Source organism: Myotis yumanensis, unplaced genomic scaffold, assembly GCF_028538775.1.
Source record: "Myotis yumanensis isolate MYYU_CA2020_CCGP unplaced genomic scaffold, mMyoYum1.0.hap1 SCAF_2, whole genome shotgun sequence".
Classification (NCBI taxonomy): domain Eukaryota; kingdom Metazoa; phylum Chordata; class Mammalia; order Chiroptera; family Vespertilionidae; genus Myotis; species Myotis yumanensis.
In genome coordinates, this window is record NW_027223753.1 from 213,014,622 (window position 1) to 213,029,066 (window position 14,445).

Here is a 14,445-nt window from a genome sequence, read left to right on the forward strand (position 1 = left end):
CCCCGACCCACACGCCACACCCACGAACACAAGCCCTCCCTCCTCCCCAGCCCCTGACCACGGCCACTCCACTTTCTGTCTCCATGAATGTGACTCTTTAGATGCCTCAGATCAGTGGAGTCAGACAGTGTTTGTCCTCTTGTGACTGGTTTATGTCTAGCACAGTGTCCTTCAGGCTCGTCGTGCTGCGGCAGGTGTCAGCCTCCCTGCTTAGGCGGAATCCTATCCGATGTGCGGATGGACCACATTGCGCTTATCCGCACGTCAGTTCATAGACACTTGGTTGCACCCACCTGTTGGCTACTGTGAATGATGCTGCTGTGAACATGGGTGTACAGATGTCTGTTCACATGTCTTCTCCTGAGCAGTAGCGATGGGAAAGCGTTGCCTGGGCTGTGGTTAAGCCACGTTCCGCTGTTTGCATTGCTAGATACAGATTTGATTCAAGGAGTCTGCTGAAATACAGTTTTCCTGAAATTCATGCTGGAAAGTGAGCCAACGTGCAGCGCCTCCATGACACAAAGCCTCAGAAAGATGTCCCCATATTCTTCCCAGCTGCCTCCTCCCTCCCCAGCTCAGCCTACCTTTCCTACCTTTCAGGGAGCAAGTTTCATCCCTAGGTCTGCATGTCCTGTCCCTCCACTTCTGCTCCCTGTTGACAGCCACTCCCTCCAACACCTCACTCCGCCACCGCCCCTTCCTTATAGCACCAACCTCTCCCCTTTGGCTTCCTCTCCGCATGTGAAGGTGCTCTATAAGCACCCATCATGCACACACTCACACACACATACATACATATTGAGAGAGAGAGAGAGAGAGAGAGAGAGAGTCTGGCCCCGTCAGCTCCTTCTAGCTCTCTGTCTTTAAGCACAGCCTCTCCACATCCTCTCTCTCACCCCCTCCCACTCCAACCACTCCTCCCCACCTGCAACCTGGCTCTACAACCCACTGCTCAGCCATCCCCCCTCTCACCAGAGTCACCAGTTATATTAGTCTCCTGTGGCTGCCACAGTTAACTCAAAGTGGAGGCCTAAGACAACGGAAGTGTATTCTCTCACAGCCCTGGAGAGAATCAAGGTGAAGGCAGGCTCATGCTCCCTCCAACAGCTCTGGGGAGGGTCCTTCCTGCCTCTCTCAGCTTCTTGGTTTGGAGAACATCACCCCAACCCCTGCTTCTGTGCTCAGGTGGCCTCCCTGTGTCTCTGGATGTTCTTCTCTGTCTCTTATGTGAATGCTCAATTGGATTTGGGGTCCAGTATGACCTCATTCATTACACCTGAAAATACCTTATTTCCAAATAAGGTTACAATCTGAGGTTCAGGGTGGACATGACTGTGAGGGAGACACTACTCAACCAGAGTCCCAATTTCCAAGCCCAAAGACATCGCTCGGTCTCTGCAGCATCTGTTCCGGTTATTCAACACAGAAATGGCCTCATGTTTCCTACTTATTTTTTAGATGATATAAGTATGTTAAGGGAAAAGCTAAATATAGAAAAATCAAAGAGAAAGCAAAAACACCCACAAACTTACAACTCAGAGATGGATCAAAATGAACATCTTGGAAAACATTCTTCTACACACACACACACACACACACACACATTCATAAACACACACACACATTTGCAAGAAGGTAATATATGCAGAGTGGATTCTATGTTCCTTATTCTGCCTTTTCGCTTAGCGCTATGGCTGGGCAACCAGCCAAGTCAATGAACACATCCCCATTCATTCAGTGAGAGGTGCTGTGTGCTGGGCACTTGCTCCAGGGCCTGAGATCCATCTGTGAATAAGACACACACCGATCCCTGCCCTTGGGGAACTTCCCTTCCCACAGGAGCCAACAGGCAGCAGAAAATTAAAAGAGTAAATAACCTCTCAGGCTGAAAGGTGGAAAGTGCTATGAAGAATTGCACAGCAGTACCAGAAGGGGGCACCTGAGAACCGGGCAGCTGTGTTTACTGTTTCCAAAGGGGGGTAAACAGAGGCCTCATTAAGAAGGTGGTCTTTGTACAAAGAGGTAAAGGCCCCAAAGCACTGGAAAATCATTTTTCATGACCGCATAGTATGCCATTGGTGATATGTGCAAAAATGTGTTTAACCAGTGCTCTGCTGATAGATACTTCGCTCGTTTCTAATTTTTCACTGCTATACAAGAGGCTGCAATATAGCCCTGTGTACAACTGGTGAACGTTTGTGGAATTATTCCCTTGGGAGGAATGCCTAGCCGCTAATCCAAGACCTCTAACCATTTCTAAATCATAAGACTTCCTGTCACCTGCCCTCCAGAAAGACTGCCAGTCAACACCTACAATAACACCTCTGAGTTCCCAATCCCACTGCCTTCCCAACACACACTCCCCATCTGTCGTTTATTTTTAATTTTGCTAACTTTGGGGGGAGAGTGTTATGATATTTGCGCTGCTTTTACTTTGCCGTAGTTGGACAGTCTTTCCATTTGCTTGACACATTTGTGTGCTTTTTCTCTTCTAAGCCCCTTATCCGTTTTCTGTGACCATGTTTTCTATGGGACGTTTGTTGCCTTTGTAAATTGGGAATGTGTATGTTATGTGTTGCCAATATGTTTGCTGGTTTGTCTTCCCACTTTCCTTACAAACATTTAAAATTTTTATATTGACAAAAATAACAGTGTTTTAAAATACTTTCTGGATTCCTATCATGGTTAGAACAGCTTTCCCAACTTTTAGAATTATAAAAATACATCTCCACTCCCTCTGTAGTTTTATTTTTTTCTTTGCACTTAAATCCTTAATTCACTTGGAATTCATTTTGATATAAGAAATAAGGAAGGGCCCAGCCAGCGTGGCTCAGTAGTTGAGCATCGACTTATGAATCACCAAGCGCCTTGCGGCCGCCCCTCAGGACCTCTCGCATATCCTCTTGTGCGCTGTACATACTTCACCGTTAGCAGTTCTTCTGCGTTATCCCAGTCAACCTATGTGCACGATGCTGAAGCACGTGCAGCCGGGCAGGGGGTGAGGCTGAGGGAGGGGGGTCTACATGGACAGCCAGGGGGCCCTGGGGCCATGGGGGGTCGCAGCCGAGGTGTTGAGAGGTCGTTCGCACCCAGGTCTGCGCAGGCATGCAGGAAGGATGTCTGCTCTCCAAGCCGCAGCTGCAGCTCACTGTGCTGAGCAGCTCCAAACGCTCTTGCAAATGCAGTTCAGATCACCCCTCCATTCACACCTGGGGTTCCGGGGAAGAAAGAAAGGTTAAGAGCCCTCGTGAGCATTCCCTTCTGGGTCCCCCTGGACGCCTCTGCACCCCGGAGCTGAGGCGGCTTCTCTCCCCTGCCCAGGGCCCCTGCCATTGCCCTGGACACAGCCGCCAGCTGGGGCCCCGCTCCACACCCCACACCCCTCACTGGCCTGGCCCCCTGCCCCTTGGACTCCTGCTTCAGTCTCTCCTAGTCCCCAGGTATTCCGGCCTCGCAAGAATTTTGGTTTCTCTGGCCTCTGAGCCTGTTTTCCCACCAGCCACTGTAGAGGCCCGGCCTCCCCTCCCCATCGCAAGGCAAGAAAAATTCCCCTCTGCCCGCAGGTCTCTCGGAGGCCTAAGAACTAAACGGAACATAAGTCAGATTAGCAGGAGGAACGCAGACGCGTTTTATTGAATTTTCCCATGTGCCTGGGAAGCTTCACAGGAGGCCCAACGATGCGATCGAAGCAGGAAGCCTTGAAGCCTGTAGACAAAGAATAACCTGGGAAGAGCTGGCCAGACAGGGAGGCTGGGGCTCTGGGTGGTGCACGGGGAAGGAGCGGCCAGGTCGGCCTGGTTTAACGCGGTTTGTTGATGCGGACTTCTCGGCCCTGCATTCCCTGTCTCTCCTGAAGCAGGCAGGGCTCCTCTGACAGGGGACGTAGCTCCTGATTTCAGGAGGACAAGGCGGGTCAGCGTGTGCTTCTTGCACCGGCTGCTTCTTAGGCACCTTTAACTCAAAACAGTCAGCATGCCAGTGGCAGGTTTGGGGTGGCACCTTCTGAACCCCTTCCCCATCTTCCCAGGGACACACCTTGCTCGCACCCTGGCCTCAGCCGCAGGGCACCCAGGAGGCCACCTTCACACCGCGCTCCCAAGATCGTCTAGCTTTCTCAGTTTGTTTGCTTTTAAAAGGCATTTGAGTCACGCAGGATTTACCTGTTCCACCTGCTGGTTCGTTACAGGTGCCAAACGCAAACCCTCCGTCTCCCCTCCGGTCCCCTCTCCCCGCTCTTTCCCACGCAGCGCCCTCATCACGGTGCCCTCGGCCCGTGCGTGTCAGTGCTGCTGCCCATAAAGTGAAAGATGAGGCTCGATTTCATTCCAGACGCAAACTGCATAATGGCTCAGACACAGTCACTTCTTTTCTGGTTTCTAGTCGGACGGCAGCTCTGCCACGAGCACAGGCCCCAGGCCCCTCCACTCCCCATGGAAGGGCACGGGCATAGGGGGGCACATACACTCTTTAAGGGCAGAAGGGGGTTCAGCCCGTGGCCACCCCTCAATGCAGAGGAGGCCAGGAACTGTGCTCAGTCCCGAGCTAGCAGAGGGGGGAACAGGTTTGGAGGATCACTGGCAGCTCCTGGGACTGTCCAGAGCACTCACCCCACTCACTCTAACTGTTCACACAGGCCCCCCAGCTCAGAAGGCCGGCCTGGAGCTTGAAGTGACAGCTGAGCCAGGAAAGGGGGGAAACAGCTTCACCGTGGGTGGCGGGGGTGGGCGTGAACTTCCTCCCTGACATTTAAAGTATGAATCTCGCTGAAGACTTAAAAAGCAGCTAATCTGACAAGCCCTCTTCTCCACGGAAGGGCTCCAGGTGACGAGGGCGCGGGTGGCTTTGCACCATCAGGAGCTTAGCACCTGGGTCAAAGCAAGGCACTCGCCAGGTCTACAGCAAAGGCCTCCAACCTGCCGGGGTGTGAGCCCAGAGCTGGTCCCACTCGGGGCAAAACCAACAGTGAGACCTCAGCTGTGACCACTCGGGGCCACAATCATCATGCCCTGTTGGGGGTGTCGTCAGTGAGAGGGACGTCACCCGCACATCCATCTAGATTCTCCACTCACCTCCACCCTGAACCAGCCTCAGCTGCTGCCCTCTCACTCCTGTCCTGATATCTGTTCCAAGAAGGAGGAAGAGGAGGAGGGGGAGAGGAGGAGGAGAAGAGTGAGAAGAAGGAGGAGGAGGAGGAGTAGGAGGAGGAGGAAGAAGAGGAGAAGGAGGGCCAGAATCTAAAAGTCAAAGTTGCCAAACCCAACCGTCTGTTCTACAGACCAGATGGGCCTCTTCCGGAGGCTGAAATATAAGAGCAGACCTAGGCCACTGATGTCACGTTGGCACCACCTGAGTCCCACCCCCAGCTGTTTCCTTAACCAGATGAGGGTTTTCTCAACAGACTGCCTTTCTCTGTGGTTAACCAAGGGGACAAACCGTAGGTGCCGTGGACAAAACGCATGATAGAGTCAACGGACACAGAAGGAGAGCCTGGGGGAAGAAACGGCTCATAAGCCCCTTAGGGAGCTTGGAAGGTGTTGGCTGAGCAAGTAGCTTCGCATGGTGGCTTCTATGTGTGTGGTAACAGCAGCCGTGCCAAACTTCCCCTTGCACGCAGATTCTAGAAGAGTTTTCCTAATGCATGAGTAACTGCCGATTCTACCAATGCTTTCATCACAGGTGGGCCTTCAGCAAAACATAGCCACACGCCAGGACTGCAGATAGTCAATGTGGAGGCAGCAACCAAATCAAATGTGTAAACACTCAAAAAAAGAGATTCCCCCACACTGTTTTAACCTTGGCATGAAATCAACCAACAAAAACCAGACCTTTTTTTTAAACTCTGAAATCTGAGTGACAATGTAAAGATCTTGCCCTAAACATAAGGAAAGTAGCAAAGGAACAATTTAGTTGGAAGGAAATGTATTACGTGTCGGTTCCAGGCAGGTATGTGGTTTCATCCAACTACAACCCCATGAGTTGGGCATCTTGATCACCACTTGGTAAATGTGGAAACTGAGGCTCAGTGAATTCGGATAGTGTGTTAGTCTCCCTGGGCTGCCATAACAGGGCACCACAAACTGAGAGGCTTAAACGACAGAAATGTATTTTCTCACAATTCTGAGGGCTGGCAAGTGGAGATCGAGGTACCAGCAGGGTTGGTTTCTGGGGACTCCGGTTGGTCTGGGAGACCTCTGCTCCTGGCTTACAGATGGCCGCCTTCCCACGGCTCTCACATGTCCTTTCCTCCAGGTACACATCCTGGTGTCTCCTCCTCTTCTTATGAAGACACCAGCCCTGTAGAATTAGGGACCCACCGTATGACCTCATTCAACCTTACTTACCTCCCGAAAGGCCCCCTCTCCACATTTGTGGGGCAGGGAGAGGGGAGCGGGGAAGTGATATAAAAAATAGCACATCTAAGAGCCCACATTTGCTAAGTGGAAGAGCGGAGACTGTCCGAATCCTAACATCTCCTTATCCACAGTGTGCAGCTCCCTGCCGTGGCGTCTCAGGTGAAGCGGGAGACCCCTGGCTGAGAGCTGACTCTCAGAACTTGCTGGCCTGGAGACGCTTTCACAGCTGGAAGCTCTGTCTGCTGGGAAGGGGGTTGAAGTCCCTACACAAAGGTAGACGGCAGAGCAAAGAGTCCAAGTCAACTTGGGGCCTGTCCAGACGATGCCACATAAAACTCGCTTTGTCTATTTTGTGCATAGCTACACAAATGGTGTTTGGTTTGACGTTCATATCCCAAACACGGTGTGGTTTCCATGATCCCCTAAGAGCCAGCATTTCATTCGGTCTTTCTTTTCTTTTCTCCAAACCACCAGCTAACGTCCTGGAGGGTGACTCCATGGACCAGGACGTGGAGAGCCCCGTGGCCATTCACCAGCCAAAGTTGCCTAAGCAGGCCAGGGATGACCTGCCGAGACACATCTGCCGAGACCGGACCAAAAGGAAAATCCAGAGGTACGTGCGGAAGGACGGGAAGTGCAACGTGCACCATGGCAACGTGAGGGAGACCTACCGCTACCTGACCGACATCTTCACCACCTTAGTCGACCTCAAGTGGAGGTTCAACCTGCTGATCTTCGTCATGGTTTACACAGTCACGTGGCTCTTTTTTGGGATGATCTGGTGGCTAATAGCGTATATCCGAGGAGATATGGACCACATAGAGGACCCGTCCTGGACTCCCTGCGTCACCAACCTCAACGGGTTCGTCTCTGCTTTTTTATTCTCAATAGAGACAGAAACCACCATCGGTTATGGCTACCGGGTCATCACGGACAAGTGCCCGGAGGGGATTATTCTCCTCTTAGTCCAGTCGGTGTTGGGGTCCATTGTCAATGCATTCATGGTGGGATGCATGTTTGTCAAAATATCGCAACCCAAGAAGAGGGCAGAGACCCTGGTGTTCTCCACCCACGCGGTGATCTCCATGCGGGATGGGAAGCTGTGCCTGATGTTTCGCGTCGGGGACCTCAGGAATTCCCACATCGTGGAGGCCTCCATCCGAGCCAAGCTGATCAAATCCAAACAGACCTCAGAGGGGGAGTTCATCCCCTTGAACCAGACGGACATCAACGTCGGGTATTACACCGGGGATGACCGGCTGTTCCTGGTGTCGCCTCTCATCATCAGTCACGAAATCAACCAACAGAGTCCTTTCTGGGAAATCTCCAAAGCCCAGCTGCCCAAAGAGGAACTGGAGATCGTGGTCATCCTGGAAGGGATGGTGGAAGCCACAGGTAAGGCCTGCTTCATCCTGGGGTGTCTGTGGGACCCAGGCTCCTTTCAACGGGGTTTCACATTCTTATTTATGGGAAAGCTGCACCGCACTCACTGTTGACACCGCCCCTCACTTCATGACGTGGTATGCCCATGTAGTTTATCCCCTCAAGTCTATCCACCAAGAAGGCCAGCGTCGCTTTTTAAAAGGCCTTTAGAAACAAATTAATAAACAAGTGTTTTAAAAACACTGCTTAATATATGTTAAATTTCCGAGTATTTACGTAAGTTAAAATTTCTCGCTGAAGCACCTTTTAAATGGCGCTGAAACATGGTCAATTTAAATACTTGGGGTTATTTATTGCCTCGCCAGGAGGAAGACGGGAAGGCTTTCAGAGGAAGCCTGACAAATCGCTTTAATAAAAATGCAATTTCCCCTCTTCTTTGGGAGCTATTTGCAAGGCCCATAGCGTTGTTTTATGTCGAGTGAGTGCTTGGCGTCTATCTCCATACTCTACCTGCTGAACCCCCGGCAGACACAATCCTGCAGCCCCAGTAAATAGCTCCAGCAGGAAAGCAAAAGGCCGAAGATCCATTCGTCGTAACCCCATTGACCTCTCATTGGTGTGCTTTAGGGAAGATCATCTGCTCTCAGAATGGAGAGCTGGTCTGCTTTTATTGAAGTCTTCACTCATATCTGAACTTTACACGTGTTATTCATCCCACCAGCAAAATAGGTTCTGCCCGTGTTTATCTGTAACTGTTCACAAAACAGAGCCGTAAACTCTGACCTAAGGTAGCAATGGTGTCCTCCAGAAATCATATAAACTAGAACCCTAACTTGTCTATTTCTTTACTGTTCTTCTGAGCATTGATAGTAGCCTTGGGATCCTGTTTAGTTATGCAATCTGCCCTTCTGTGCTTGGAAGTCTTCAACTGGAGGCTCGGGGTTGGTTTATCTCATCTGAAAATATATGGCCCACAGACAGGCCCCAGATTCCTCATCAACCCCTAAGCTGACCTCCGTCATCCCTTCAAAAGAAAGTCCTTGGTCCCGTGTCTCCGCTTGCCTGTGCCCAGCAGGCAAGGTCATACCTCTAACAAGTTTCTCTCCTGGTGGAAACTTTGCCATCAGTCTGTAAATGCAACCAGCAATGAAAATGTGAGTGGCGGTCTTTGCATGGAGCTCAGTGGTTTGAGGGGGCTCCTTTCCATAGAACTAAAGGAACATGGACCTAATCCGAAAACAGCTGTAAAGAATAGCAAAAGAATGATCGTGGAATACTAAAAGATTGCTACAAGATGTGAACAGGGCTATCTGTTAGTTGAGCCTGACTTCGGATGTATTCCTGAAGCCATGGTTGTGTGTTTGGGGGAGTGGAGAGGCAGGAGAGAGGGAGGGAGCAATTTAAACGGGGAACCCTGTCATTTCCCACAGACCAGAAACTTCTCCCACGGGGCTGAGCACAGGGACTCTGGATCCCCCTAGTGGTGGCCCCTGTGACACAGCCTCTGGCAGCAAAAACCAACCACTCATGATGCAATTTGAATATTAGATTTCTCACTATCAACTCTCCCAATAGGACCTGAGGGAGGGCAGTGGACAAGCCTTGTTATCGTGGCATCTCTGAGCTCAAGAAGCAAAAGCCACTGGAAATATGTGCTTTCTGGTTAGTGGTGTTCATCTGAGCTTCAAACTGTAGGAGCTGAGCTTCATGCTCGCTCCACCCAAAACTCAATCTCAAAAAAATACATGAACCCGGAATAAGCAAATTATCCTGTGATGTCCCTGAGCTGGCATTCTCCCTGGGGCAGGCCCTGTCTTTCTGAGGACAGTTTGTAATGCCTGAACCTTTCTAACGAGAGGGGCGCCGTCTTCTTGATAATTCACAGTGATGCTTGCCACGGCCTTTCTACTGCTTTCTTGGAGGAAAGGGGGAAGGTGCCAGCAAAAAAAGAAAAGATTCAAAACACCTGCCTTTGTTCCTGGAAAAAGGCAACCCCTATTAATTTTCGATTTAAACAAAAAAAAGTTTTCTAACTTCTGGAAAGTGAAGGGAAGAATGTTCTAGAAAGTCCTGGGCTTGTCTGGAAGCTGGACATGTCTTGTTCCTTTCCTGGTGGGATTCATACAATTCAGTGCTTATAGCACATCTGATCTCTTAAGCTTCAGGGGAATGCTTTCCTTTGTGAATGAAAAACACAGTTGGTATTTGTGGGCATTAAACAGATCCTTAGGGGGAAGAAATGCTTCAATGAGTCAAAGTCACAGGAAAGAATTAATATGGATCAAATGCACACTGAGGAAAACAAATTCACAAGGGCCTAATTATTCATTGGAGGACTGGTTGGGACACCAAGAGCCTTGACAACAGTGAGCTGGCACAAAACGGCTTCCGCTCTACTCATTTCTCCTTTCAAAAATGTCTTAGTTGACCTTAAACTACTATCTGTGATCTCAGTTAGCAGGCCTATTTCAAGGACGAGCCCCACATTGCAACCCTGATGCAGTGCCCTCTCCCTGTCACCCACGTGTGGGCATACATGGATCAGAACATGGTTTTCTGGAGAGCTGAGCTGCCCTGGGGAAGGCTGGCCACCCAGGCCTTCAGTCAGCTGGGTCCCAGGCTCAGCACAGAACATCTGGCAGATGATTCCAACGCCAGCGGCACTGCAGCAAGCCTTTGCCCAGCACTCGGAGTCAGGCTCATTTTTAGAAAATGACAGTAAGAACCTTGAGGGTAGGGTGTGCATCTTGCCCAACCCCGGTGCCCTGCAGGTCATGACCCCAGGCCTTCACTCGATGAGTTCTCTGGCCTCATAAAAGGCAGACTCGCATCCACAAAAGACAGACCCACATCCTCAGGGGATGGCTTCAGTCTGGTTCTGCCCAGACTCGGAGAAATGTGTACAGTGACCTCTAAGAACCTTCCAGTCATGTAATTCTATTTTTTAAAATGAATCAAACCCTGCAAAATTCTGACACCCACCACCCAGACATCTGGGAACTGGCCGTGTCTCATCCCACAAATATATTTTTTAAGGGAGCCCTTTATGTTCCTAACACATGGGTGATTTTGAGATAGTGGTGTTTACAGAAGGGTTCATAGCTACATAAACAAACACGCTCAGCAGCTGTGGCGAATGTGCATTTAAATAGTAAAGCATTCACATGGACGGTTATTTATGGTGGGTAAATGGGCCTAGAGGCTAGATGACAGCCACACAGAGCTGGGCCCGTTGCCAGCCAGCTCCTCACCATAGCCTTTCTGATTGATGAACTTCCATATTTACCCCCAGTGATTATGCACCTATGACAAGCAGCCCTTTCCAACACCTCCACCAATGTGCTCCATAGATAAATCCCATCAAGCTGGGTTTTTTTACACTTTTTATTATGTAAACTATAAAATGTATACAAGAATAGGCCAGATAGTATAACCCACTCCCGTGTACCCATCATTTAATTACTATAATTGTCAATTTATGCCCAAAACTTGTCCCATCTATATCACCACTCACTAACTGCTCCCAGCATCATATTTTATCTGCAAAATTTTCAGTATGTATCTTAAAAGATAAGGACCCTTTTAAAAACATAACTATAACACCATTAGGACCCCAAAAATAATTAATGATCATCTCTTCAGATCTAATATCTAAGTGTTCCAATTTCCACTTGTCTCAGAAATGTCTTTTTAAAAAATTTTTTAATCTGCTTGTTTGACTCGGGATGCAAATGAAGTTAACACACTGGTTGGTTGCGATCTCTTTTTAGCCTCTTAATCTATGACTTCCCCTCCCATCCCTGTTTTCTTATTCCTTGAATTTTTTTCTCAAAGAAGAAAACTTTTGAAAGATTTAAGTACGGCATGAAAAATTGGGGGAAGTGGAAGTGGGTGGGGAAAACCGGAAGTGTGTGGTGGAAAACCGGAAGTGTGTGGTGGCAAAGTGGAAGTGGGTGATAGTGAATCTGAAGTTGGTGGTAGTGAACCGGAAGTTGGTGGTAGTGAACCGGAAGTTGTTGGTGGCAAACAGGAAGCGGGTGTCAGCAAGCAGTTCTTCACCACTGGAAAGCTCAGTTCCATCGCTAGAATAATATTACCCACATGAAGAAAGTCAGCTCGCAGACGGGGAGGGTTCCTTATTCTTAGCTGAGGAAATGGAGGCCTGGCTAAGGCCCATTGGCCACTGGCAGAGCCGGAAGTGGACACCCAAGGCCGCTGACGGTGGCTCAGCCCTGGGTTTAGTGCCTTTTGCAACGCGAGAGCTGCTGGTCCATGGAGCCTCGGTAGAGAGACGCGCCCGAAAGAGACAGCTGGTGTTTCGTGGGCAGACGGGCTTTCTTCTCTTCGCCTCCACCGTTAGCTCCTCTTTTGCTGTAAGTTTTCTCTGTTGGTCTCCCATGTTACCGACTCATTTTAAAATTCTTTATGCGTTCCCATGAGTTTTTAAGAGCCGTCTACTAAAAAGAGATAACGCCGCCAAGAAAGTTCTGAAATTGAAATTAGGTAAGCAATGTCTACAAAGATACGCCTGGGAGAACATGCTGCTCTGTCTGCTCTGATTTCCAAGCGCCAGCTTCCCTTTCTGCCATCAAGAAGCCACTCGGCTGTCATGGGGGAGCACCTGAGCCCAAGCAGCTGGACAAGGGCTGCTCGGATAAGGTGGCTGGGGCTTGGCGTCTCAGGACCTTAAGCTGTTTCTAATAGCGGTGTTTCATAGCTATTACCTTCCACAGCCCTTACTTCCTCCTTCTGATAAGTTACTGCTAATCCCTCAAGTGGCAAGCCATTTTCTCCAGATTTACTGCTTTCCTCTTAAGAGTTTATAACCCCAACTACCTGCCTACCTTGGGAAAATAGTTGGTTGATGAGACCTGAATGGTAAGCACTTGGGTAAAAATCACCTCTATGAGGAGGAATGTTTTTAAAAACTCAAAGACGTGACTGCATTTTTCCTACGTAGAAATCTACTATCTGTCAACATCAAGAAATCCAACAGTCCCTTCTTTGGGCATTAGGTTTAAGTGACCTATCTGGGGCCTCCTTTCAAATGTCCACCGCAGTGTAATACACCCGGGAGTGTCATTAGCTGGATGAAAAGTGATAACGCCTGCTCCCCAGATATGCTGAACTTTTTGTGATCCTCCCCAGTTTGGGGACACTGTGTTCTGGTTCATCAGATGTCCGAACAATCTGAGGTCGGATGCTGTAGGGCACACATGGAGTTTTAAAGTTTTCCATCATCCCTCCAAAAGGAAGAACACTGCAACTCTGCAAAGCATTATGACTCTGTGAGACATTTCCTATCATTTAAAAGGCATTGAATGGCCCATAAGAGGTAGTGCATCAAGGTTACCCAATATTATTGTGGTTGAAAAGGCCAAAATACTGGATAATCATAAAAGCTTTTCATTATTAAAACACCAGTTCTAGAAAATTCATTGTTCTTCATTCTCCCAATGGGCCATGAGGAGCTGCTAACATGGAAGTTCAGTAGAAATCAGTGATGATCACATGAGATAAACAACTTAGAATTCAAACCCAAGGGACCTGGGGGGGAAGGGGGGGGCAGGAATGAACTAGCACCTAAACGTTAGCTCTGAATCAAACTCTAAAGTCAACACTCATGTTAGAAATAAATGCACATTCAAATTAAGAGAGGAGAGTCAAATAGTGGGAAGTCTCTAATTAGTGTCTCCTTAAATAAATAGAGTTTTATTATTCCCTAGGGCATTCAGTAATATGAGTATCGACAGCATGTGCCAGTGAAGCAGTTTTACCCAGCAATTTCTAATGACCAGAAGAGAATTATTGGGGGAAAACACATAAATCACACACACACACACACACACACACACACCTAAACAGCCAGGGGTACTTCTTCCCCAGTTAAGTATGCCCTTGTTCCTCATCCTACACCAACCTACTTACAAATCTTGTTTGTTCTATTAATTATTTAGTGTACCTCTTTGTTTAAAGTAATCTCAGCTATAGCTCAGTCTAATCTGTACTTCTTTGTATTATTTAGTGTGTTGGGTTTGAACCATCTTGGGTTCAAATCATGGTTGCTACACTCACTGGCTTATTCAACCTCTCTTGTGCCCCAGTTTTGGCACTCTAAAATGGGAACAAACGCGGTACCTACCTCACCGATGACCTTTCAGCATCCCACATTCTATCAGGTCATTTCTTCCCCCACAGACTGCACGGGCAGGAGAGGGCAGAGCTTGAGGATGGGAAGCCAGGCAGTCAGAAGGGCCAATCCCAGGGAGTGGCCCCACTGTTTGCAGGAACCTTGCAGCTAGTGCCTCCACAGAATGACCAGCGCCTCCCCTCTGAAGGCCCTCTGCATGGTCAAATGGCAAGTGTTAACCTGTGGTGATAGCCAGCACAAGAATGCACACTCACCACGTGAAGAGTTGATGCCAGCCTGGCCTCTGCCCCAGTTACCTGATATGAATTACAAATCAGTGGATCTGAATTAATGAGAATCACTGGGCTCAGAAGAGACTCCGCATTCCTATAAATAGTAACATTTCATCGTTATCATTTCTGCCTAACGTGGACATGAATATAGATATTCTCAGGTCTTCTCAGGCAACTGCTCAGTGAGAACAAGACCAATAGTCTGCATTTGAAAACAACATTTCTATGATCCCAATTCCCCTCCCAGATTTTTCATAAGGTACTCTGAGATATCAGTTGAAACCTC

The 14,445-nt window shown here is 48.9% G+C and overlaps 1 protein-coding gene across 3 annotated transcripts in view; it reads left to right on the forward strand.

The window, feature by feature from the left end:
• Positions 1-14,445, forward strand: part of KCNJ6 (potassium inwardly rectifying channel subfamily J member 6) — a 172,282-nt gene that overhangs the window by 127,602 nt on the left and 30,235 nt on the right. For all 3 annotated transcript variants that reach the window (XR_011470344.1, XM_070407197.1, XM_070407198.1), the window contains one exon: positions 6,828-7,748. Coding sequence is in view for 2 of the 3 variants with exons in the window: in XM_070407197.1 (XP_070263298.1) it covers positions 6,828-7,748 (921 nt within the window). In the remaining variant the exon portion in view is untranslated. The remainder of the gene's footprint in view (positions 1-6,827; positions 7,749-14,445) is intronic.